Source organism: Natrix helvetica, assembly GCF_964273705.1.
Source record: "Natrix helvetica genome assembly, chromosome: 3".
Taxonomy (NCBI): Eukaryota; Metazoa; Chordata; class Lepidosauria; order Squamata; family Natricidae; genus Natrix; species Natrix helvetica.
Window position 1 is genome coordinate 154361448 of NC_138549.1, and position 26568 is coordinate 154388015.

The window sequence follows — 26568 nt, forward strand, 5'->3', positions numbered from 1 at the left end:
GAATTGTAAGTCAAGAACAACCTGTAGTTTTCTTGATAGCAATACAAAAGTGACTTGCCACTGCCTTCTTCTTGGATGTTTTCCAATTAGCTAACAACCATGGAGTTTCCCACCTACGTACTAATCAGGTCTGAAGTCACTTTTCAAGCTCAGCAAAGGTCAAACAAAACAGCTTCTACTGAATCAGTCAGTAGGCCATTCTTTAATTGTGAACTTGATGCTGTCGTTTATACTACTCATATTAATCTGTAATGCTAGGCATATTCTACCCCCAAAGCAGAAATTTCAAGGCTCCGGGTAATCTTGCCAGTCTTATGCTATTTCCTTGCTTCACCATATTGTATATCACCAGATTCAGAATCAACTCCATGTTCAATCTATGCTCGTTTAATTATTTCCTCCATGGGTTCTGAGTCACTTTCATCCGGTGAAATGGTAAAATAAAATATAGCTAATACATTGAATGAAAAGCATTTTAGTCTCCCCATTCTTTTCATACATCAAATCCTTACTTTAGGTGGAACTTCCTCCCAAATGGTGAACGTGGCTGCTCATCTGAGAATGTTTCTGAATTCAGCCCCCGATACAGATCTCGCTTTTTTCAAGCAATCTGTTCATATACAACCATCGTCCTTGAAATATATAACCATCCATGAGGAAGAAGAAAAAATAGTTTTACAAGAATGGGGAAACCAACAGCGTTTTTATAAGGTTGCCAGATGCTTTTTTGACCAAGAATGAAAAGAATGAAACAATCACAATTCAATGTTTTCCTAGGTTTTAGTTTCCAGATTTGCTGAATAAATTCAATTCAGTGCGTTTCTTAATAGAAACGTGTTTCTATTTAGCCCCAAAAATCACATAGAGATCAGTTGCTAACCAACAATTTAACTGATATAAACTATGGGCTATCAACTGTTTAAGTAATATAAACTTCAGGCTGTTTGATTCTAAAAATAGAGAAAGTTATTTTGGCTGTGCTGCCATTCTGCCTTCTTCTAAATTTCAGCCAAGAGAGTAATAAATTACAAAAAGGTGTTTTCTAGTTCCACAAGGACAGAAGGAAGGAATGGCTTTCCAAGTTTGCAAGACAGAATTCTAGTTCAATATTTGCTAAAGACACCTACAAAGTAAATTTTCATAGTCTGATCTCAGTGGGGCATTAACCATCCCTCCTTCATCAAATATACTGCCTTCCTCGGAAAAAGAAGTTTAGATCATTTTTACTTATTTGTTTGTTTGTTTGTTTGTTTATTAAATGTATGTGCCATCTCTCTCACTGTCAACATTGATGTTTAATTTTAAAACTATTTTTTAAATTACATTTAAATAATTTTCCAGGAGATAGATAGATAGATAGATAGATAGATAGATAGATGGATGGATGGATGGATGGATGGATGGATGGATGGATGGATGGATGGATGATAATGAACCGGTATGTGCCCTCAGCTTACAGTCTGTCACAATGTGATCTACAGTTTGACATGGGACCCCACAGTCACATGGATGTTATGCCCCATTTATGCAGTGAATCCGAGCTGATGCCATGTGAGTTGCGAATCCTATTCAGGACTGTCTATCGCTGGCGTGGTAGTTCAAAGCCTGGCACCTTTTTTGTGGGGACATTTATATATCTCCCTAGGCTTGTATATTCAGCGACCCATTTGGCTGTCTATTGGGAATCAATGTTAAAGTGGTTGGGCAGATCCCATGCAAGTGCCAATGGTGGCTTCCTGGATTTGAGTCTTCCTGCTGATAAATGATAAAGGTCGGCATGCACTGGTAGGAGTGAGTTGTTAATAATCTTTCTGTATTCTCTCACTAGTCGCCAACATCTGATGATGGATGTGGCAGAAGAAGAAGAAGAAGAAGAAGAAGAAGAAGAAGAAGAAGAAGAGGAAGAGGAAGAGGAAGAGGAAGAGGAAGAGGAAGAGGAAGAGGAAGAGGAAGAGGAAGAAGAAGAAGAAGAAGAAGAAGAAGAAGAAGAAGAAGAAGAAGAAGAGAAGGAGAAGGAGGAAGAGGAGGAGAAGAAGAAAAAGAAGAAGAAAAAGTAGTAGTAGTAGTAGTAGTAGTAGTAGTAGTAGTAGTGGTGGTGGTAGTAGTAGTAGTAGTACATCTTGTCTTTGTAAAGCTGGTGATGCTATATGGCTCAGAACAGGAAACCAGCAAGCTGCAGTGGTTTTAATACATCCGCTTATAATTCTCATGGTGTCCTTGAGTCTAACGTCTAGCTTACTAGTATGGCAACTGTTAAGCCATACAGTGGCACATTATTCTCCTTTGAAAAAGATGGTGTGGTAATAGAATATCCTGTTTAGGTACACACCTTAGTGAGATTTGTAACTTTTTAACAAGGGGAAGTTTGTTAAAACTTCTAACTCCGGAACTGATTGTAATTTGAGAGGTTGGGTGAGTCACAAATAGGTGCTGGGTACAATGGGATTTCTATTCAGTAGCTTGCCAACTGGTGGATTTCTTTAATCTATTAGGATGTTCTTTGCCAGTCCATTATGCTAGTTAATCCCCTTCATTTAATATATTTATGAAATCCACCTCTTTCATTTCCCAACAGTGCTGTGGGGGCCTATGTGGGCCTGATAGGATTGTTGGAAATAAATGTAAGGTTTATAGGCTGGCACTTCGTTCCACAACATACCCTTTTCTCAAGTATTACCACTTCATTAAAATTGGCTGTTGAAAAAAAATTGAAAAAAGATGAAATGCTAAATTTATTGTAGGAACACAAAAATGTTAAAATAATTATTCCAAAAATGCAAATCCTCACATTGGCGAGAGGTTGGGAATGTTTAATCCTTCAGAACAAATGTATCCTTTTGGTTTTCCTTTGTTTGCAGTTACTTCCTTCAAAACATGGAATAATATGGGCTAAAATTCTGTAAAGAGTTTCCCTATCTATTCTTGTCTTATGTATGTATGTATGTATGTGAACCAAAATAATTTACAACTAATTAATCCTAGAAAAACTTGCACATAAGTCTTGAATCTTAAATATAGATGCAAGTAAATCAACCTTTAATCAATAGAACGTACTTTGAATAACTATGAAGATTATTGCATTACAATGCAATTATAAAAAAAAAAACCACACAGCTTTCCCCACTAGTCAATAGAAATTTTCTTCAGTCTAAAATCCACCCATATTTCTAAAGATTTGGGTAGTGTTTAGTGTCATTCAGTATGTAAACATAGCTTGTTTAAATTTGAAATATGATAAGAGTTTTTAAAAACTTAAGCTCCAACATTGGAACATACAAAATGTAAGTTTAAAAAATAGCATCACAGCATTAAACCATCCATATATGCACACACTTGCTGGCATTTTTTTAAAGAAACATGCATGGATTGAGTACTTTTGGATACGTTAAGTCAAAATAATCAGTAGAAAACTGAACCGACGACATAGTGATAGAAGAGCAAAGAATACAATCCTGGAGATTAAGTGTTATAAAACCCATCTGTTACACATTTTTACCTATGAGTAATTGTTGTTGAATCCAGCCATTCTGAACTTAACAGAGGCTTGCCAAGATTGTGCAAAACTCAAAGGATTTGATGGAGAGCATTTTGGCGGTCAGATTATCTAACAACTGCAGAAACAGATGTAAAACAGGATGTGTCAGATGTGAACAAAGAGACTCACATGTGTAGAGTTCCAACTAGCTACATTGTTCTATGACAATAATACAAAAATATGCCCATACTGGCACCTTTTGCTTGGGAAAGATTATATAACCCTCAAAGGCGTGTGGGGTGTTGTTGTTGTCAGACTTTGCCCACTGGTGCTTATGTGGCAAGTCCAGACTAATTCACTACTTGAGCCTTCTTCCCATCTGGGATGCTTGCTATCCCATGGGTACAAACCATAGGTGCTCTGTTGTAAATACTCATTATATCATGATTAGGAAGTGTGGTTCTCTAGATTTTTGGATAAAGTTTGGAAAGGACCAGGAGGGAGGACAGTTTAGAATGGAGGAATTGGCAGTGTTCTGTGTATATTGGCTGACTTTTTCTGGATTTTTCCTCCTAATCAGATTCTAGCAGGAGACCATCTTTTTTAATTTGGTTTTTTAATTTGGTTTTTCTTTTGAGAGCTGCTCTTATACACATTGAATTCTGAATCCTAACACATAAGGACCCATTCTTCTCAGTTTCCAGAGATTTATCATGCAGTAAAGCAGACTAACAGAACCGGGAGTCTGTGTATAAAATTACTTTCCAACATACATTTCCAACATTGGGTTGGAAAGAATTAAAAATATCAGTGCATACATTTTTCATCAAAATAGCTGTCAAGAGGTACAAATATTATCCTATTGTAACAGAAATAGCCTAGAATTTTGATGATGGAAGATTTTCTGTTATTGTAACAGAATACCTTTATATATGCAATTAATTTTCCTAAAAGGTTTTTTGAACAGCTGGTAAAACTGTTCTGTTACGGTTACAGTGATTAACTATTTTAGAAAGTTGCTTTGCTTTATTATAACCTTTTTTAAAACCAATTTTATTTGGGCTATTTTTTCCCTTATATTATTTTTATGGCTTACTTTTAAACAGCCTCCAAAATACATTGGTATAGTTTGCACACTGCACTAAGCCATGATTTTAACTCATGGCAAGTTTCACATATGCTAGACCTAAAACCTAATGAACTACAATGGCACTTAAAAGGATGAGTGAAGCTACTCCTACAATAGAGGGGAATAGAGTTTCAAAACATTCATAAACTTAATATGGAGAAATATACTTTTTATGATACAGAATGCCATATGGGCTTTCAGATTTTGCTGTCAGATTCCACTAATATTGTTTAATTTTTGAATGTTTGTGTGTGCGCACGGACACACACATATACAGATAATATACACCTATTTTTGGAAAAAATCAGCACTCCCTTTTACTGGTGGTAAAGGAACACTGGCTAAATTAAATTATTATATGCTTTTTAAAAAACATAAGTAGTAGCTTATTGCTTTTCTATTTTATATTCTGAAAAGATTGCAGAGAATAAATGGTCACAGCAGGTCAAAATCCATGCTTTCAAGGAATAAGCTGAAGGAAAGGAGTTTTCAATTGTTCAGTACCACTAGGCGTTTTCATACATATTGTAAGTACATCTATATGAAAACTGTATCTGTATGTTAAATGGAAGAAAATATTGTTCAGAAGTACACTTTATCCAAGTTAGAAGTGACATTTGGAGAATGTATAAATCTTAGATCAATCTAAATTGCAGAAAATAAAGCCTTAAGTTGAAAAAATTGAAAAAAAGCCTTATTTGTAAAAACAATAAAGGTAAAATCCAATAAGTAAGTAAGTAAACAAACAAACAAGCGAACAAATATCCATGAAATGGCATTGTGAGGTGGTTGGGAATGAGGGGACAGAATGCCTTCCAAATTATGGGATGCCAAGTTAGTTTTAATGAAAAATAATTTGGCAATGAACTAACCACAAGCCAAATGTCATGTTATCCATTTTTTATAGGTTGTTTGATCATTTTTCCCCAATGTCTAGGATGCAATCTAGTAAAGGCTGAAGAGAAATTATTTGGTCAAGAAACAGAATAAAGAACAGTAAGTCCCAAGTACTAAATAAAGTATTTAATCTTACAAAAAATTACAAAATGCTCCATGTTTCAAAAGCAAACGGATGATGCTCAGAAAGAAAAACAGATGAAATATTTACCATTGCAATATTCATACGAATTCTACATCTGAACTATTATGGAAAAAGTATTCCGTACTGAAACAAACATAGTGTATTAGCTAAGGCAAAAATGTCGAGTGGGCCGTGTGTGTGTGTGTGTGTTTTTCCCTAGCATCCTTCTAGCACTTCTCCTTTTTAGCTGCTCTCCTCACACACTCCAATTTTGTCTGTTTTTGGCTGTGCAGAATGGCTATGTTTGCACAACTTTCTTAATATTATTTATTTATTGTTAATATCTCAATGTATATGGCTGCCCATCTCAAGTTCATGACTCTGGAATATGCCTCTTCTTTTTTCTTTTTTCTTTTTTCCTATTATCATAATAATGATAATAATAATGTTTGCATGTGTGTGTGTGTGTGTGTGTGTTTGTGTGTGTGTGTGTGTGTGTGTGTGTGTGTTGTATTTGTGCTGATAAATAAATAAAGGGAGACTTTTACAGACACAGACTCCAGGTTCTATTTGGGCATACCAGGGATTGTAATATATGTATATGTATATATATATGTATGTATGTATGTATGTATGTATGTATGTATGTATGTATGTATGTATGTATGTATGTTGTAATTGTACTGATAAATAGTCATACCAGGGGTTGTAACACAAATACATATATATGTATATATGTATATGTATATATGTATATATGTATATATGTATATATGTATATATGTATATATGTATATATGTATATATGTATATATGTATATATGTATATATGTATATATGTATATATGTATATATGTATATATGTATATATGTATATATGTATATATGTATATATGTATATATGTATATATGTATATATGTATATATGTATATATGTATATATGTATATATGTATATATGTATATATGTATATATGTATATATGTATATATGTATATATGTATATATGTATATTATATATATATATATGTATGTTTTCGTAGATTTTCACGGGTGTAGGTATGCTGGTTTTGTTGTATTCGGGTCTTTTCCCGTGTAAGGTTGTAACCTTACACGGGAAAAGACCCGAATACAACAAAACCAGCATATATATATGTGTGTGTGTGTGTGTGTGTGTGTGTGTGTGTGTGGTGTGTGTGTGTGTGTGTGTGTGGTGTATTTGTGCTGATAAATAAAGGGAGACTAGGTTGTAACACAAATACATACATACATACATACATACATACATACATACATACATACATATCTCCATATATCTATATCATCTATCTATCTATCTATCATCTATCTATCTATCTATCTATCTATCTATCTATCTATCTATCTATCTATCTATCTATCTATCTATCATCTATCTATCTATCCATCCTGATCAGTGTCTCTTTGCAATACAATACAATACAATACAATACAATACAATACAATACAATAGTAGAGTTGGAAGGGACCTTGGAGGTCTTCTAGTCCAACCCCCTGCCTAGGCAGGAAACCCTATACCGTTTCAGACAAATGGCTATCCAACGTGGTCTTAAAGACTTCCAGTGTTGGGGCATTCACAACTTCTGGAGGCAAGCTGTTCCACTGATTAATTGTCCTAACTGTCAAGAAATTTCTCCTCAGTTCTAAGTTGCTTCTCTCCTTGATTAGTTTCCACCCATTGCTTCTTGTTCTACCCTCAGGTGCCTTGGAGAATAGTTTGACGCCCTCTTCTTTGTGGCAACCCCTGAGATATTGGAACAATGCTATCATGTCTCCCCTAGTCCTTCTTTCTCTTAAGCTAAACATACCCAGTTCCTGCAACCATTCTTCATATGTTTTAGTCTCCAGTCCCCTAATCATCTTTGTTGCTCTTCTCTGCACTCTTTCTAGAGTCTCCACATCTTTTTTACATCGTGGCAACCAGAACTGAATGCAGTATTCCAAGTGTGGCCTTACCAAGGCATTATAAAGTGGTATTAACACTTCATGTGATCTTGATTCTATCCCTCTGTTGATGCAGCCTAGGACTGTGTTGGCTTTTTTGGCAGCTGCTGCACACTGCTGGCTCATATTTAAATGGTTGTCCACTAGGACTCCAAAATCCCTTTCACAGTTACTACTACTGAGCAAGGGATCATCTATACTGTACCTGTGCATTCCATTTTTGTTGCCTAAATGTAGAACCTTACTCTTTTCACCATTGAATTTCATTTTATTAGATAGTGCCCAATGTTCAAGTTTGTCAAGATCCTTCTGTATCTTAAGCCTGTCTTCTGGAGTGTTGGCTATTCCTGCCAGCTTGGCACTTCTACCATCGGGCAGAAGACATCAAAGCATAGCCAGCCAAACAAATAGGTTTAAAAATAGTTTCTATCCTCGGGCTGTCAGACTCTTAAACACAACCACAATCACTCCACGCACACATGGAAACATGAAAGTTTTTCTTTTTCTTTCTTTTCCTTTTTTGCCTAATTACTTGCATAGGGATTATTCTTTATACTATTTATGTTGTTTGTATTTGTTGTCATGGATTTTACCAGTTAGGCTAAAACCAATTTCGTTGTATACATGATATACAATGACAATAAAGGCTATACTAAACTATATTAAAATTCTTACATCATTTACTTATACATATCAGTAGTCTTTCATCCTCTAATTTCTACCCCTTTTATCTAACCATTGATAAAGCATATTGCATGTTTAAAAATAGTCTGTTCCTTCCTTATTTTATTATTAATGTTAATCTAGCCATCTCCACACAGTCTAATATTTTTCTAATTATACTTTCATCTTTGTTCAATATTGTGCAAATACAATTCTTGCTGCTGACAGCACATGTATTATTAAATATGTAATCCCTTTATTATAATTTTCTGGTAATATACCTAACAAAATATGTATGGTTTTAAGTCTATTTGTTGCTTTATCATTTTCTCTAACCATGTATGTATTTTTGTCTGAATGTTTTTGCCTTTGGACACATCCACTACATGTGATAATAAGAACATGGTATCTGATTACATTTCCAACATTTAGCAGAAATATTTTTAAACATCTTTCTAGTCTTGTCAGTGGCAAATGCCACCTATAGAACATTTTATACAGGTTTTCCTTATAGTTCGTTGCCATTGTCAATTTGTAATTTCTATCCCATAGTTTTTGCCACTTATCTATGGAATATGCCTCTTCTGTTGGACCTAATGGGACAGGTAGATACAGTATAATGGGGGGAAAGTAGCCCTTCCAAACCCCATTCCCCATCCCCTGTGAAGAGCTTCCCAATTTAAAACCAGCAGCTCATAGAGCCCACACTGATTGAAAAGTGCACTTAACTGCCCATGCAACTGCATTCTGTACCAGCTGTAGATGCTTTTGAATTTGAATTAAACCATTTTGGATCCATACATTATACTGTATTCTAAATTCACAAAATGAATTTAGATTGCATAAAACACAAATTGCTGCCCATGGTTAATACCAAAGAAGCTTAACATGATATATTAATATAGCAGACATGGCTTACCTGGCTTAAATTAAATCTTATTTTTTTAATTTTTTTTAATTTTTAATTTTCAAAACAAACACAGCACAAAGAATCTTCCTTCTTTACATACTGTAGAAAGTGTATCAGTTGGTTACAAAATACTTTTGTACATCTCTTCCACAGTCATCAACCATAATTCATATTAACTCAAGTATTTTAACTCAGATATTTATACATGTTACCATCATCATACCTCCATTTTCATTTGACTATAATTGTTTAAATGTCCTTATCATAAAATATACCAAGATTTAATACATAACAACATACTGGCATTTCATTTACTATTTCTAAAATCCTCCAATAACACTGAATCCTTATGTCCTATTCTAGCTAAGCATCCATAATATTAAGTAACAAAATTTTCTAATCCTCCTTTCTAAATCCTGTTTACAATTTACATCCAGTTTCCTTATGTTGTACCCATACATACATATATATATATATATATATATATATATATATATATATATATATATATATATATATATATATATATATATATATATACACGTTCTTATCATTATCCCTCCTTTATTTGACTATATCCTGTATCATAACATTTCCCCCCAATAATCAAGACTTAACTGAATCTAACTTAGTTCTTTTTTATTAACCTTTATATATAATCAAAAAGATTGCTAATCTTCCTTTCATGGGTACCATTCAATATTCATACCCAATTATTACTTATCATAACACTACACATGTATACATTATTATCATTATCAATTATTTATTTAACTATATCTATTGTCACTAAATTTCACTAAATTTAACTAGTTTTAAATTATACATTTCCATCTATCAACCTGTATCTTTCCAGTAGCAAAACAGTCTCATGTCTTCTGCCATTTGTGGTATCAGTTCTCTAATCATCTCCTTAATCAAATTTGTTCCTCTTAGCAACTCATTGCTTATAAAATCTCTCATGTAATTTTGATGCCCTTCTTCTGTTTCCTTAATCAGCTTATTTTTAATTGTCAGTAGTGTTATCAATAATGTTGCTAATAAAATTTCTCTCTTTAAATCCATAAATTCTTTTGTTTTTTCTTCTTCTGTGTCTTGCCATCTGGGGTAGAGTTCCCTTCCATTTAATTCCTCTTTCGGTATTCCACTCTTTCCATTTCCAGACACAAACCAATCACCATAAATATCAGATTTAATTTCTTTATGGTCATTTTCCTCTTCGGTTTTTAGGATTCTAACCTCCACTTTTTCCACTTGAAAAACATCACCAACTTCTTCATCATATTTTACTGTTAGATGCTTTAAGTCTTCCAACTTCTTCTCCGTCCTCTCAAATGTGTGATAATTTCTGAATTTCTAAGAATATCTTTTGCAGGCTTAAAGTTTCTTTCTGCTGTTGAAGTTGTGCCATTATCTCCAGCTAAAAACACTGCTGCTCTGGCTTGGAAGGTTTTTACAAGATTAAGCATAAATTAACAATAAAGTTTTATTTTCACTTTTCTCTGGTTAAAGATATACTTCAAAGGGACATCTGTATGCTTTTCTTCTTATCACTCTCTATAAACAAGCAGTGAGACCTTGGAGTGCCAAGCCAGGATAATCAGTAAGGAAAGTAAAAGTGTTTCGTTTCCAATACACAAACCTCCAGCCTCCGAGTAGCAGTGTTATTGTTACAATTTTCTTTGTTACTTTTTGTATCTTTTTTATATTCCAAGTTTTAAAAAGGTCTGATTCTTGAATGAGTTAGAAAAACACCCACAGTAATGAAAGAGGAGAATTTTAGTCCATAGGTTACAAAGAATAATGAAAGAAAAAAATAGAAGAAAACTTAATCCATTCGTTTTAAAAGGCTTGCATAAATTCCATCCATGAACATAGCATTTAAAAAGTAACACACTGTCCAAAACCATTCAAAGCTTAATTCCTCCACTTATTTCTTCTGTTCTCCAATTTAAATTAATTTTAAGTTTTTTATAGGCAGTCTCTTTTAAAACGGTAAAAATTCCTCACCAGCTGGAAACACTTTCTCTTTCCGTATTCTTCCGTTTTGGAGCCACCCTGACTTCATCAGCCTTGGCTGGATTTTTTGTCGCCAGCTTGAAGAACTTCTCTTGCATCGATCAGGGACTTTGCGATGTCCCTGAGATCAGCAAGACGTATTTTTCCTGTTCATCGTCTCTGCGGGACGGTTTAGGTCCGATTGGACCACCCAGTGGAAAAAGTATCGGCTGCGTCTCAGAGCATCGAGACCGCACGTCTGTATCGTTATGACGTTGGCTCCTCCTCAATCTTCTAAGATTGTACTAACCACACTTTTCAAAAGAAGTTGTAAATGGCATTTTCATATGACAATGTGTGTCTATTGCTCACTTAAGAACCATAGACATTCTTAGACATAAAAATGGCATCACAAGTTGGCACTTGATTTTCCAGACTGGAAAGTTTTTGTATTGGAACAACAGTACTGTAATACCACTGCCACCAATCAAGAAATGTAGACACTCTGGTGGGTGCCAAGGAAAATACTGTGGGCAGACTTGGGGACTCCAGCATAAAATAGAATATTTTGTAGTTAGATCATCTATAACTCTCTTCTCAACACACACCCACACATACCAGGTGAGATTTGAGAGCTGCGTAACGGGCACATGTTACTTGAACAAAGAAGTTGCATAACAGATCATCCCAAAAGGTTTATCTAAGTCCAACATCCTGGGAAGTCCCAGGAATCTGTCAAGCATAAAAGCTCCCTTCTATATAGTCACACCCTTTAGCTCCTATTTAAAGCAGATGAGCTTCGATTCTGATCCTGTAAACAATGCAATCAAAATCAGTACGATTTTTTAAAATTCTTATTAAAAAGCCCTCTCATTTATTAGCTGGATTGATGGATTAAACTATTATGTCGTGAGTTAAAAACGTTTAATTCAAGGCATAATAGTTTACATGAATCTGTCCAATTGTGATTTATTCTATAAAGTACAGTTAAACACGATTGTATGTATAAAAAGTGCATGCAGCCTTCAAAGCTAGCTTGCTATTGCTTCATTCAGGATGTTTTTGAGATTTCCTACCTGCGTCAAAAACCCTGGTAATTCCGAGTGATATTTCCATCCAATTACTAACCAGACTCCGGCTTAGTTATTTTGAGATCAACTGAAGCCACCTCAATGCTGTTCTAACTCCACTGATTAACCATGCAATTAGTGATGGGATTGTACTTCCTTTCCTAGCATTATCAGTAAATTGGATGAGCTTGTTTTCCAGTCTGATGAAGGAGAAAAACTTACCCGGTCCTGTTTCTCCACCTCATAATTCAAATTACTCCCTCCATCAAATTACTCCCTTCCCGCAGGGATCTTGCTTCTATTACACTTCCTACCCATTCCAAGCATCGAAAAGCGATTCACCTGTAAGGTTTCTAACCATCGCACCGACCTCACCTGTAAGGGACGGAAGCCACGTTCACTGCCGAGCTCCCAAACTTACTTCTGTGCTGTGGGGTAGCAGCGGGTCCAAGATCCCACCTGTCCCGATCCTTCCCCGGACGCCCGTGGGATGGATGGATCCCGCCAGACACTCACCTAGTCCTCCCGCTGAGCGAGGCCACCACCAGCAGAAACAGCAGGAGCAGCAACAGGAGAAAGGCCAGCCAGCTTGCGCTGAGGACGAAGGCGTCCATGGTCCGGAGGAGCGAACGGAGACGGCCGCTCTGCCACCCTTTCCCCGACGCGCTGCGCTTCTGCCTGTGCCGCTCTCTGGCGCTTCTGTCGCCTCCGCTTTCTTCCCTGCTCCTTGCGCTCTCCTCCTTTGCTCTCCAGGCCCGCAGCTCCTTTTTGAAGCGCTCCGCCCCCGCTCCGGGTCCGCGCTTGGGCCTCACCTCAGCCCGACCCTGACAGACTTCTTCGCTTCGTGGAGGGGAGGAGAGCTGGCTGTTGCGTCTGTCTTTCCTCACCTGGTTTCAGCTCAGCCCGAAGAGGTTGCCGAAAAATCTCCTCCTCGCTTTTCTTTCCGGCGCTTCTTGGAAGCATTTTTCGGGAAAGAGGAAGCCATGGGCTAATCCCAGGGACTCCATATTTGCCTCAACTCCCTTTGCGTTGTGGCACAGCTAGGCCAAAGGGCTAGGGGCAGGGTGTGGAGAGGGGACAAAATGGAAGGAGGTTGCTCCGATTACAATTCACCAGAAAAAGCAGCTCATAAATGGATGGTTTTATTTTATATGGCCACACATCGCACACGGCATGACTCTGGGCACAAAACAACAAATCAATTTTAGAAATATTCAAAAGAGACAAAAATATTTTTGTTTCTAAAATATTTTTTAAACATTTTATTTTTAATATTTTAGAAGGCTAAGAGACAGCATCCAATTACAAACAATGGAGCCACCTAATCAAATTATTGCTCCCTTGCGAGATCCCCAAGCCTGTTGGCAGGACCAGGTTTGAAGGGACTTCCAGAAGATCAGGAGAGATGGTTAAGTCAACTAGCTGGGGATGTGATGTCCTTCAATGACTACCCAAATGTCCTAGAAGTGGAACCATTTTTAAAGATTATGGAGGATCCCAAAAGAGCTTTTGCTTGCATGGGTTATATTTATCAATATTTACCATATTAAAAGTTAATGCTAACACATTCATGGAATATTTATCATAAAAATATCAATATTAAACCTATTAGGTATTAACAAATATTTTCATGAACAAAACTATGTATACTTAACAAAACATGAGAAGAGTGACTTTTATTTTTAAATATTTTTCGAAGTATCTAATATCAGGCAAATATTTCTGATTTCCTGGACCTCAGACAGTCTTGAGGAAATCCCAGGGGTCCTCAGATAACTTTTTTTTAAACTGTCCCAGAGGAACAATCCACTTACTATCATCTCTATAAGGTAATATTTCCTAATGGAAATGTTAGAATATTAGTATTTGGCACAATTCTCACTTGAACATACAGTATAGTAACTCATATCCTTTCAGTTCATAAACCTACAGTAGTGTTAGAGATCTCCTGAAGCCAACAAAGAATTATCCCTTATTCTTACATTAAGGAAATTGGTGCTGCAAGGTCAAATGTTGCTGCTACTCTGGGAATGCAGCAAGGTGACATTGTGATTCTCCTCCATCTTTTGGCAAATCGATTAAAGAAAGGAGAGGTGACCGTAGGTTCTGTCTTTAAACTGGAAAATGCATCACTTTCTCTTTGTAGGCTGTTGTGAATTTATTGGCTGATTGACTCTGTCCACTTCAGTGTCGCCTCACTCCAAACCAACTCTGGGTGATTTGCAATATAAAGAGAACAAGGTAAAACTCAGCAAGGTAAAGAAAAAGATAGTACAAGAAATAAACAAGACAGAAATCCAGAAAAGCAACAGCAAAATATATACAGTAGATACTAAATACCTCCAACCTATGCTTGAGATCCAGAAGGCCATCTTGCTGCTTGTAGACTGGGTGCCAGCCTGCACCCTTAGATGAACAATACTATTAATGAGAGATGGCTTTGCGATTCAGGTAGTTTCTTCAACCTTTCTCTGCTTTACCTCTGGTGGGCAGAACTCCAGTATCATTCAAAGTCTGATATTACAATGGCACTGAAAAATGTAACTTATAGCTGTTTTTTGCATGACCGTTGCAGCATTCCCGTGATCATGTGATCAAAATTCAGATGCTTGGCAATCGACTCATTTATGGCGGTTGCAGTGTCCTGGGGTCATGCAATCACTTTTTATAACCTTCTGATAAGTGGAGAAGTCAGATTCTCTTAACAACTGTGTTACTAACTTAATAACAGCAGTAATTCACTTGCAGTAACAGCTTTGGCAAGAAAAGTCGTAAAATGGGGCAAACATCACGTAATAAATGTGTTACTTCACAATAGAAATTTTGGGCTCAATTGTAGTCTTAAGTCAAAAATACCTGTACTGGTTGAAGGAATCAGGTGGAAGAACAGGAGATTGGAAGTTCTGTTCCTGCCTTTATCATGAAATCAGCTGGATGGCCAATTCTTCTCTCTCAACCATTGGAAGAAAGTGGCAAGGAAAAAAACATTTCACAAATCTTGCTCAGAAAACCTCAGGGGTTAATCAAGGCAAGCACCAGAAGACAGGACTGACTGGAAACTCATACACAAATGATAAACTATATAGTCAGGAATTTGCTTTAGGGTTTTCTTTCTTCTGTGTGATGGTTTATACTCTGTAAAATTTGCAGAATTGGGAATAATTTCAGCCTTTCGTCATCCTTCAGGCTGTCTTCAGGATAACATATCTTTTTCTTTTAGAATCTTCTTGTGATCTGATAATAATCTGAAACCACTGTAGTCCAGTGACGTGCGGTGAGGTTTATGACTGGTGAGGCACTGACACAGTGCTGAGTTTCAAATATTTTTAGACTTGTGGACTTCAACTCCCAGAATTCCACAGCCAGGCATGCTCAGTTCCAATTTAAAGCGACAGCATTTGTTTTTCTCCTTTGCTCCTTCTTTCTTTTTCTTTTTCTTCTCCTTCCCCTCCTTCCTCCCTCTCTCCCTTCCTCCCCCTCTCTCAAACACACACACACACACACACACACACACACAATTTCACGACAAACTATGATTCCATCTTCAGCACTTGAAATAATCTTGCCCCGTGATATAACTGTATGATTTTTGTATGATTCTCACGTACACAAGGTCTGACCTACTGCCACTGCGAGAGTCCCCCCTCTCGCAGGTATGGCCTCCTGCCCTTTCGAGGGCCCACCTTGAGGACGGGTTCATTAACCCAGAGAGGTGGCGGAAGCGCACATTGAGGGGTTTTTTAATTAATAGCTTTTTAAAAATTATAAGGGGTTCCAGGGATGGGGGGGGGAACAGGTCAGGAGGGATGGGAGAGCCAGGCATCTAGGTGTGGTCGAAGGAGGAGGGAGCGGAGTGGGGGAGGAGAGGGAAGATAGCATTCCTGTGCAGGGCTCTTTGATACCAACGGTCGTGGGGAGGGGCAGGTGCGAGGACAGATCAAGAGCGCGTAGTCGGTTGGGAGACCGGGGTTTTTGGTCATTCCCGGTCGTTTGTACCAACCCCTGCATACTAGGTGGTCAGGATCTACAGACCCAAGGCCTGAGACTGCTGTTATGCAACGCGAGGTCCATTGTCAATAAGGCCCCCCTCATCCACGATCTAATTTTGGAGGGGAGCCGGACCTCGCAGGAATAACCGAGACCTGGTTGGGCCACGAGGGAGGTCTACCCCTCGTGGAAATGTGCCCGCCAGGTTATCGAGCATTTCACCAGCCTCGGGCCCAGGGAAGGGGCGGCGGGGTAGCAGTGATTATCCGGGAAGACTTAGAGCCGAGAGAGTTCACCGTGCCACAGACATCCGGGTGTGAGTCCCTTGTCGTGAGATGGGGCCCAGGGAGGCAGTTGGGCCTGCTGATAGTATACCTGGCTCCTCGCTATACGTCAGCGGCCCTGCCTGAACTCCTCGAGCTGATCTCATCGGTGGTGATGGGGGATTTTAATCTGCCGTCGATGGGAGAAGCGTCTGAGGGGGTTCGGGAGTTCATGGCTTCCATGACAGCCATGGACCTGACCCAGTTAATTCAGGGCCCTACTCACGAGGGAGGCCACACGCTGGACCTTGTCTTTGTCTCTGGCCAGTGGATGAGTGATCTGGGAATAGGGGATCCTACCATTATTCCCCTGTCATGGTCGGATCACTCACTTCTCCGGCTGGACTTCCCTGGTGCTACCCCCCGCCGCGAGGAGGCGGAACTGGAAGGTATTAGATGGTTCCGCCCCAAGCGCCTGATGGAACCAGATAGGTTCCAGACGGAGCTTGGGCCACCTCCTGTGGACCTGACCCGCCCCCGAGTGGAGGACCTGGTAGACGCATGGAATAGTGCGACTACCGGGGCCCTAGACCGGGTGGCGCCTTTGCGGCCTCTCCCGCGGCGATGAACCACCCTGGCCCTTTGGTTTACCGAGGAGCTAAGGGTGATGAAACGCCACAAGAGACGCCTAGAGAGTCGTTGGAGATCCTCCCGTTCCGAATTCGACCGAGCACAGGCACGAGGCTATTTGAGGACGTACCTCGTGGCATTAAGAGCGGCCAAACGTCAACATTGCGCCGCTCTTATTGCGTCCGCAGATAACCGCCCTGCCGCCCTGTTTCGGGTGACTCGCTCCCTCTTGTTTGAGAGACCGCGGGAAGCCCCTTTACAGGGCAGAGCAGAGGAGTTTGGGAAATATCTACAGGACAAAGTCGCTCAAATCCGGATGGGATGGGCCCCTTTCAGTAGTTCAGTAGAGACGCCCGTGGCGAGTCTTGAGGGACCGCTTTGGGAGGAGTTTGACTCGGTTGCCATCGAGGATTTGGACAGGTTGCGTGGACGTCTGCGACCCACCACATGTTTATTGGACCCGTGTCCCTCCTGGCTTGTACTGGCATCCTGGGAGGTTACGCGCGACTGGCTCCTGGGCCTAGTGAACGCCTCGTTGGGTGAGGGGTCTCTACCGGCCGCCTTGAAAGAGGCGGTGGTGAGGCCCCTGCTCAAGAAGCCTTCCCTGGACCCAACGGACCTAGTCAATTATCGTCCAGTCTCCAACCTTCCTTTCTTAGCGAAGGTTGTAGAGAGTGTGGTGGTACAGCAGTTCCCACGTCACCTGGAGGAAAATGATTATCTAGACCCGCACCAGTCCGGCTTCCGTCCCGGGCACAGCACCGAGACGGCCTTGGTCGCATTGGTTGATGATCTCTGGAGGGCCAGAGATAGGGGTTGTTCCTCTATCCTGGTCCTATTAGATCTCTCGGCGGCGTTCGATACCATCGACCATGGTATCCTGTTGCACCGGCTAGAGGGGTTGGGAGTCAGGGGCACCGTTTTACGGTGGTTTGGCTCCTACCTCTCTGACCGGACGCAACGTGTGTTGGCAGGGGAACAGAGATCGACCCGGAGGCCACTCACATGTGGAGTGCCACAGGGATCGGTGCTCTCGCCTCTCCTGTTCAACACATACATGAAACCGCTGGGCGAGATCATCCGTGGTTTTGGGGTGGGATATCATCTGTATGCTGATGATACTCAGCTATACATTTCCACCCCGAACCACCCCAATGAGGCCGTCGAAATGATGTCCCGGTGTTTGGAGGCCGTACGGGTCTGGATGGATGGCAACCGACTAAAACTCAACCCTTCCAAGACGGAGTGGCTGTGGCTTCCGGCCTCCCGGTTCAACCAGGTGCTTCCATCTCTGGCCATTGGGGGCGTGCAACTAGCCCCCATGGAACAGGTGCGCAATTTGGGCGTCCTCCTAGATGCCCGGCTGTCCATTGATGACCATGTAACAGCCGTGGCAAGGGGGGCGTTCCATCAGGTCCGCCTGATGCGCCAATTGCGCCCCTTATTGGACCGGGATGCCCTACGCACAGTCACCCATGCGCTAGTGACGTCTCGCCTGGACTACTGCAATGCTCTCTACATAGGGCTTCCCTTGAGATGCACTCGGAGACTGCAGTTGGTCCAGAACGCGGCCGCGCGGGTGATTATGGGGAGGACTAGATACTCCCCTGTAACACCTCTCCTGCGCGAGCTGCACTGGCTTCCTGTGGTCTACCGAGTGCGTTTCAAGGTTTTGATTATGATCTTTAAAGCGCTTCATGGCACAGGGCCTAGTTACATGCAGGATCGCATCCTGCCCCATACATCCCTACGACCAATTCGCTCACACAGAGAGGGACTTCTCCGGGTGCCGTCCGCCAAACAGTGTCGGGGGGCGACACCCAGGAGCAGAGCCTTCTCTGTGATGGGCCCAGCCCTGTGGAATGACCTCCCCCGTGACATCAGGATTACTTCCGATCTCCGCTCCTTCCGTGTACAGCTGAAGACCCACCTCTTTCAATTATCTGGCCTGGCTCAACCGTAATTTTTCTCACTCCTCCTGACTGTCTTTTTAAATTTTAAATTTTAATTGTACATTGGGTCTTTTACAATTGGGGTATTTTAATGGGGATTTTAACTGTCTAAATGTTGTAATTGGTTACCTCCTCCGTGCATGTGTGTCTCTGTATTTTTGTATGTTTATGTGTTTGTACACATGTTTCTATGTTCTATATGCCCATTGTACGCCGCCCCGAGTCCTGCCTGGAAAGGGAGCGGCTAATAAATTCAAATTTATTATTTATTAATTTATTAAGTTGGATTGGACTATCTCTCCTACCCCTTCCCTCTCTCACTCACTCTCAAACAAACCCCCCCCACACACAAAAGTTGGATTGGATATCTTTTCCAGTGGCTTGAAAGCAGCTCCTCTGCCATCCCCCCCCCATTCCCCTGCTGCCTTTCCCAAACACCTCCACCATTGCAAATGCAGCCTGCTGTCTGGGTGGGAAATGCCTGGAACACAATAAAGCCCACCCACCACCTCCTGCTGGCAGGCTGTGGTGAGAGGAGAGGCAGAGAAGCTGGAGGGGAGCCGAGCCTTCCAAAAGAAAGAGGCTGGGGGGGAAGTGTGTGTACTACAGCATGGCTCTTTGCCTGGCTTCCTGCCTCCTCCTGTGGTCTCCTCAGTGCTCGCTTGTGCTCTCCCTCCCCAAGTGTAGTTTGATTGCAGGTGGAGCCACGTTGCCTTTTCAAACTTGTAATCAGTGAAGCTGGGCTAGATTTTTATATAGTTTTATCCAGCTGTGTGTGTGAGAGAGAGAAATGAATGGGGGCCTTGGGAGGAAGTCACTACACTTGGGGAGGGAGAGCACCAGTGAGGTTAAGCAGAGTCATCCACGGTGAGGCAGCAACTAGCTCAGCTTTTTCCTTTTACTTTTTTTTTTCATGATGAGAGTGGTGAGGCTGTGCCTCACCTGCCTCACCTGACTGCACGTCACTGCTGTAGTCTTTTTAAGAGCTTAAGGTAGACAATTTTCTATTGTCCCAGGCCCACGTCATCCTGTGGTTTGTCTGGAATATGGTATTTTTGTTTGGATTTTTTCTTTTAAAATTAATTTGTAAGCTGACACGTGACATGATCTGGGCAGTTCTATAATTTATGTTGATACTACATTGTCATACTTAAAGTAAAACAGGCCTTTGCCTTTTAAAACATATTAATCATTTTTAAAAGAATAGAGAATTAATGAATAAAAGGAAAAAATAAAGGAGATAAAAATAATGCAGAAATATATCAGTAAATGGACTAAGGAGTTTATGAATGTTGTACAGTTAGTGCTCAAATGATAAGGAAATTAACCATAAAGAACAAAGTAAATTGAATTATTTAACAATAGGAGAAAATATCTGAGTGCCCAAATCTCCACTATTTTGTATTTAAAGATACAAAGGAAAAAAAGAAAGGCTTCTAAAAACATTATAAATAAATATTTAGTTTCCAACTTCCCCTTGTTTTAATCGTACAATATACAATGTTATAAGCATTTAAAATGTTCCTGTATTTCTATTCTAAATCCTCTAGTCAATTCTTTTTCCTCTTAAAAACTATTCTTTAAATATTTATATTTGCCTTGCTGCATAATATAGGATATATATAGAAGCTACTCTTGCTTAAATTTGCTAAACCTGTGTTGTAAATATGTGCTATTGAATTCCCATTACTTCATATTTTCCAAGTTAAAGCTCCGAGTCTTACATATATTGTTAGTAATGTATTTCTTTTCAACTGTTGTATTAAGTTTATCCCCGTTGTTAATATATAATTTAGTAAACTGTGATTTTTTTATTAATACATTTTAGAATTATACCTAGTAAAAATCATAATTCTTTCTAGTTTTTATTTCTTTTTTAAAAAATACTGTTAGATTTCTTTATTTCTTTCTGGTTCCTAAAGGAAGAATTGATCCCATTACTGCACATCTTCACTATATGGCCAAAAGAAGTTGACCAAGAAAATAACAGAAATGTCTGTTTTCTATTCTCTCGCTCATACTTTGGGCTTGTGGGTTGCGCACCAGGTAAGGTGTCACCTGGAAGGTAATTGGTTGCAGCAGGAACTGCCAGATGGCTATTCAAAGCCAGGAGTTGGGGTCAGGATATGAAAACCCAGAAGACTTCAGAGAGAGGAGATTTGAGCCTTCCACAATGTAAACTTTAGCAATCTATCACGTAAGTACTTGGAGATTCTTTGATAAAGAAAAAAATATAGAAACTGATCTAGAATGTGATACTCTTCCCATCTCATAAATGATCAAAAGAGAGATATGAATTACAGAAAGCACAAATAACTTTGTTTAGTCATAAACCAGGGATGCGGTGGCTAATTGGCTAAGCCACTGAGCTTGTTGATCAGAAAGGTTGGCAGTTTGGCGGTTCGAATCCCTAGTGCCACGTAATGGAGTGAGCTCCCATTACTTGACCCAACTTCTGGCAACCTAGCAGTTCAAAAGCATGTAAAAATACAAACAGAAAAAAATATGAACCACCTTTGGTGGGAAGGTAACAACGTTCCGTGCGCCTTCAGCATTTAGTCATGCAGGCCACATAACCACGGAGACATCTTTGGACAGCACTGGCTCTTCGGCTTTGAAACAGAGATGAGCACCACCCCCTAGAGTCGGGAACAATAGCACTTATGTGGAACACTTCCCGCAGCCAACCCACAACCATAGAGTGTAGTCCCAGAGCAGCCGCTGCCGAAAGACTCAGCAGTGGATATCCGGAGTTTGGAAGCCGGTTATGCTCGGAGCATGGCGGTGGCGGCGGCACCCTAGCCCAGCCCTGTGGGGAGAATTGGGCATGGTGAGGCAGGGAGGCACGTGAGCTGGGGGCAGAACAAGTGCTCGTGCAACCTCTCTTTCCAGCCGGGCAGAGCACCACGTGGCTTAGTGCCTTTGGGATATTATTGGATCGGTGAGTGGTGCTCTGCTGGCTGGAAAGGGGCATTGGAAGGCAGCTGCTCATGAGCGTGGTCACCTCATGGCAGCTTTGTTGCGCAGTGTTGCGCTGTCGCAACACAGCACAACAAAGCCACCATGAGGTCGCAACGCAGCGCAACTGAGGCTGTGCCCGGCTCTTCGGGCGCCCACTCGCGAGAGACCAGCCACCCGGCAACCCCAAACCAATAAGCCAGCCCCCCCCCAATAATAAGGCCCAAGCAAAATTGGGGGGGTCAAAAGAAAATAAGACTCTATCTTATTTTCGGGGAAACACGGTATTACTAGCACTGTTCCTCTCCAAAAAGTCTGTCCAAAGCATTAGAGAAGCAACAATGAAAATGTTAGATAAAACAGTAGGTAAACTATGGTAAAAATAATTAATTCAAAGATATTGAAGAATTAAAACAAAAGTCATCCTTAAGGTCACCCTTTATTAAGTGATATATAAACTATCCTTTTTAACTGCGTATAGAACTATCAAAAGAGTAAAACATGAATTATGCCTCACCTTCTATGGATCCATAAGGACAGGTGCAAAAGTCCCAAATCTGTACAACCATCATGGGTGATTTTTCTGCATAACAGGGAATTAGTAAAGTTTTCTTCACAGACAAAAAAGTGGTCCCAACTGTACAACTTAATCAAATAACTTATAAAAAGGAATATTTCCTTCCCCTTACACATATGCCCCAGAAGAATGCCTAATGAATTGTTCCACCAATTTATTGAAAATTATAGTTGCCAAAGATGTATAAGGGAGTGTTGAATATAATTTTGGGATTTGATGTTTAAACTGTTTATGACATTAGAAATACTGTGTATCGTTGTTTCTCAAGTAAGAGGTTAATGTATTTTATATCTATATTTGTAGCAAAGAAAATTAGAAGTTCTTTTTCTTCCTTTCTCTTTTCTTTTTCCTTCTTTTTGCACACTGTTTTTTCTTTTTCTTTGACCTCTCTTTTCCATAACTCTATTTTTTAATTTTATGCTTTTTAAACATAATGAAAAATTGAGCCTAAAAAGAGAAAAGAAAGAAATGGCAAATTATGTGTTCCTGCATCTGTAACAAATTTCCTAATTTAAGATATTTAATCATTCTCATAAACTGAAGAGGTTTACATAAAACAAACAAGAACATTGTGGCTTAGAGTATGTCTTCCTCTTAAAGTGTGGCTTGTATTAATTAGAACTAGAAGAAGTTAGTCATACATCTTCCTCAGTCTGGTGCTACATGCTGTACTGATCATGGGTTATGAGGACTAGTCCAAAATGTTGGTCAGGTCAGATCAGGTCAGGTCAGGTCAAAAAAGCCTATTGTATTCCCAGTGATAATTGATGGGATTTAAATAATGGATTTCCACTGGGCATGTCTCACTGAATTCAAATTGATTCCCTACTTCAATGATGCCACCTTCTCATTTATTTTTAGCAGTAGAGGCCAATTATTTACCATATTTCTCCATGTATAAGATATATTCCCTACCCCCCCCCCAAAAAAAAAGTGGGTGGAAATATCTGTGCACCTTATAGAGTGAATGTTGCTGAAGCCCTGCCCTCCCACCGGCTCCAACCCTTCGACCTCTGCCTCCCAGCAACTTGCCTCCTTGCAGGAACAGCAAACAGCCTGGTCAGCTTCAGCAAGTCTGATTTAGCACGAGCAGTTGATTGGCGGTTGGATCAGCCTCCCCAAATACTGCCAATCAGCTGTTCCAGGCTGTGGGGATCGCCACCGCCCATCGCCATTGTCACTACCTATTGCTGCTGCCACCTATTGCTGCCTCTGTATGTCCCATTTTCGGCCTCTGTGCACTCCATTTTCAGCCTGCGGGATTGCTACCGCCACCTATTCCTACTGTCTGGAACAGGCTGAAAATGGGAAACGCAGAGGCCAAAAATGGCACGCAGAGGCCAAAAATGCAGTGCGCGGAGGCCAAAAATGGAACTCACAGAAGCTGAAAATGGATTGCACAGAGGCGGCAATAGGCAGCAGAAATGATTGGTGGTGATAGGTGGTGTGATCTTCATAGCCTGGAAAAACTGATAGGCATATTCCGGGAGGCAGATCCAACCGCCAATCAGCTGCTCATGCTAAATCAGGCTGTGCTGAAGCTGACCAAGCTGTTTGCTGCAAGGAGGCAAATTGCTGGGAGGCAGAGGCAGATTTTTTTTTCCTCTCCAAAAGCTAGGTGCATCTTATAGTCCAAAGCGTCTTATAATCCGAAAAATATGGTATGTCTCAGTGGAAGCATATTCAAAACAGCTTATATTTCTTTAAAATGCTGTAGAATTTTGGGAATGTTCCATTTCAGTGGAAACTCTCCATTCATTTTATCTTATCAGGCTTTAGTCACCCTTAGCTATTCTAAGGGGGAAGGTGGCTTCATGGCTTTTCAATTCCTCATCGTGGAACTGCTTAGATTTCCAGATAGTTAGGAAAATGCACTCAGTATGAATTAAGAATTTAGGCGAGCCTAATTTATTTATTTCACTTTTGTACAGGTGAGTTGCTTTTTATTATGCCGGACTAGTAACCGTTGTGTCTTTTGCTCCTCAGTGTTTAGAGCAGAAACCTTTTAAAAATCTGAAGTCTTAAAGATCTGAAATCTCAGACTCCTCTTCTGAATAAATATATAAATATGGATTGTATTACAAAGGACACCAATTATGCACCAGTACACTTATCAAAGTATATATAGTGAGTTGTATTAAAATTAACACTTTATGGAATTGAGAGCCAAAAATTAACTTCATTGCAGACATTCATTGTTGAAAAGCTGAATTTCCATTATAGGTTAGTCAAAATAAAATTGTAATTATTTGGCATACAAATTCATATCCCTCCACCCCCATCTCCAAAGTCCTCTGGTTTAGAAGTCGCCTGAAGTGCCATAACCATTAATTTCCAGCCACTTTTGAAAAACTAAGAAGTAGAAATAATTGCAATGTATCCATTATCCAGAAATCTTATTTGTTTTACTGATGTCTAAAGAATTAATGCATATAGGGTTTTTTCCAATTTATAAAACAGTTTTTTATCCTATAATGTGCTTGTGATTTTTAAAGAGACTTTTTATTATTATCATCACCAGTATTAAAACTTTTTCTGGAAACTATGCTAAAAGATTCCAATATGGGACTAGAATTTTTGTTTTAAAAAAACCCTATTGAAATTTCAATCCTATTTCCATGCAAAGTGAATACTACTATGCTCAGTTGGAGTTTACTCGCAAGTAAGTGGATGTATCCACTTATCTGAGTTAAAATTCTATTAACCTGAATGAGGTATACTCCAAAATACCTCAACTTGGCTTTTTGGAATTTTTAATTTTAATTTTGTTTTAGTATTTTAAAATACTAGGATTTTTTTAAAAAATTGCAATGAGTTAAATTTTGATCAGGAGCTAAAGTACTAACTAGAACACTGATTCCATCAGAAACATGTGATTATTTCTCAATCAGTTTTTCCATTCAAAAGTCCAAAAGTTTTCCCTACTAAACTGAATTTGCCAAAAAACAAGTGCATGCATGCATACAGCATTAGAGCCTGAGGTTAGGGGAAACGGGAAATAAATCCAAATGGAGGAGTTTCTGTGCTGTTAACTTTTTGACCTGGCAAACGTCATCAGCCACTCTCTGGTGCACCTAGGTGCACGATTTAACAGATGAGCACTTATACAGATTTATAAAGATTAAAAAAATCATACAGATGACTTGAATAGCTCAGCTTGGTTTTTCTTCTACACAAACAAGAAACTCCTAATGTTGGAGACTAAATTTAGGGGTGCAAGGGTGGAAAACAAAGGCCGGGAACAATTTCTTTGATCCAATTTCACCAAAGACGCGAAATACATCTAACATTAAGGGCATCAATATAATATAATCAATATAATTAGTGAGCACCTCTTTATATAGATAGTAGGCATGGGGAATAGAAGGCAGGTTCCTCACAGTCTTGCTTGATCAACCTATTCTTCATTCATCAAACATATGCCTTTTTATTGGAGAAGATGGGACTGAAATATACCTGGATTTATGCCTCATACCTTTTTGCTGTTTCCCGCTAACATTTTGCTACTGTTCTCTTATGATCTGAACTTACAGAAAGAAGCTGGTTGTTGTTTGTGGCATATCCCCATATCTCCAACTGACTCTGGGCACAAGTCTTTCTGCCACATCTGGGTATTCCCCTTCTGTTCCCTGTCTATATGCAGATACAGAATTCATCCATTCAGATTTTCCACTTTGTGCTGTAGGTAGTTAGCACCACCCCTCTGCTAGAAAAATGAAATATCCTGGGAAATATTAAGAAGGCAGAATATTATATTTCCCTGGATCAGAAATGGAGAAACATGTTTTAGGCAGGAAACAGACTCACTCTTAATAGTCCCCACTTTCTTATTGGGCCATTAAAATGCATGATCCAGTCTATTCTACATAAGAGTTTCCCCCCTTCAGCTGCAGGATGATGGGATTAAGGCATGATAGTATTAGCCCTTTACCCAACTCACCACATGGCATCTG

At 39.8% G+C, this 26568-nt stretch overlaps 1 protein-coding gene across 2 annotated transcripts in view; it reads right to left on the reverse strand.

Moving 5' to 3' along the window:
• PTGIS (prostaglandin I2 synthase) overlaps positions 1–13078 on the reverse strand; it is a 61732-nt gene extending 48654 nt beyond the window's left edge. Inside the window, exon 1 of one of the 2 annotated variants that reach the window (XM_081946207.1) lies at positions 12765–13078. In XM_081946207.1, coding sequence (XP_081802333.1) covers positions 12765–12862 — 98 coding nt within the window. In that variant the 5' untranslated portion in view covers positions 12863–13078. Of the gene's footprint in view, positions 1–12470; positions 12561–12764 lie in introns of those variants that run through there. The other variant, XM_081946208.1, reaches the window with a different exon arrangement.
• Positions 13079–26568: the final 13490 nt, after the last annotated feature.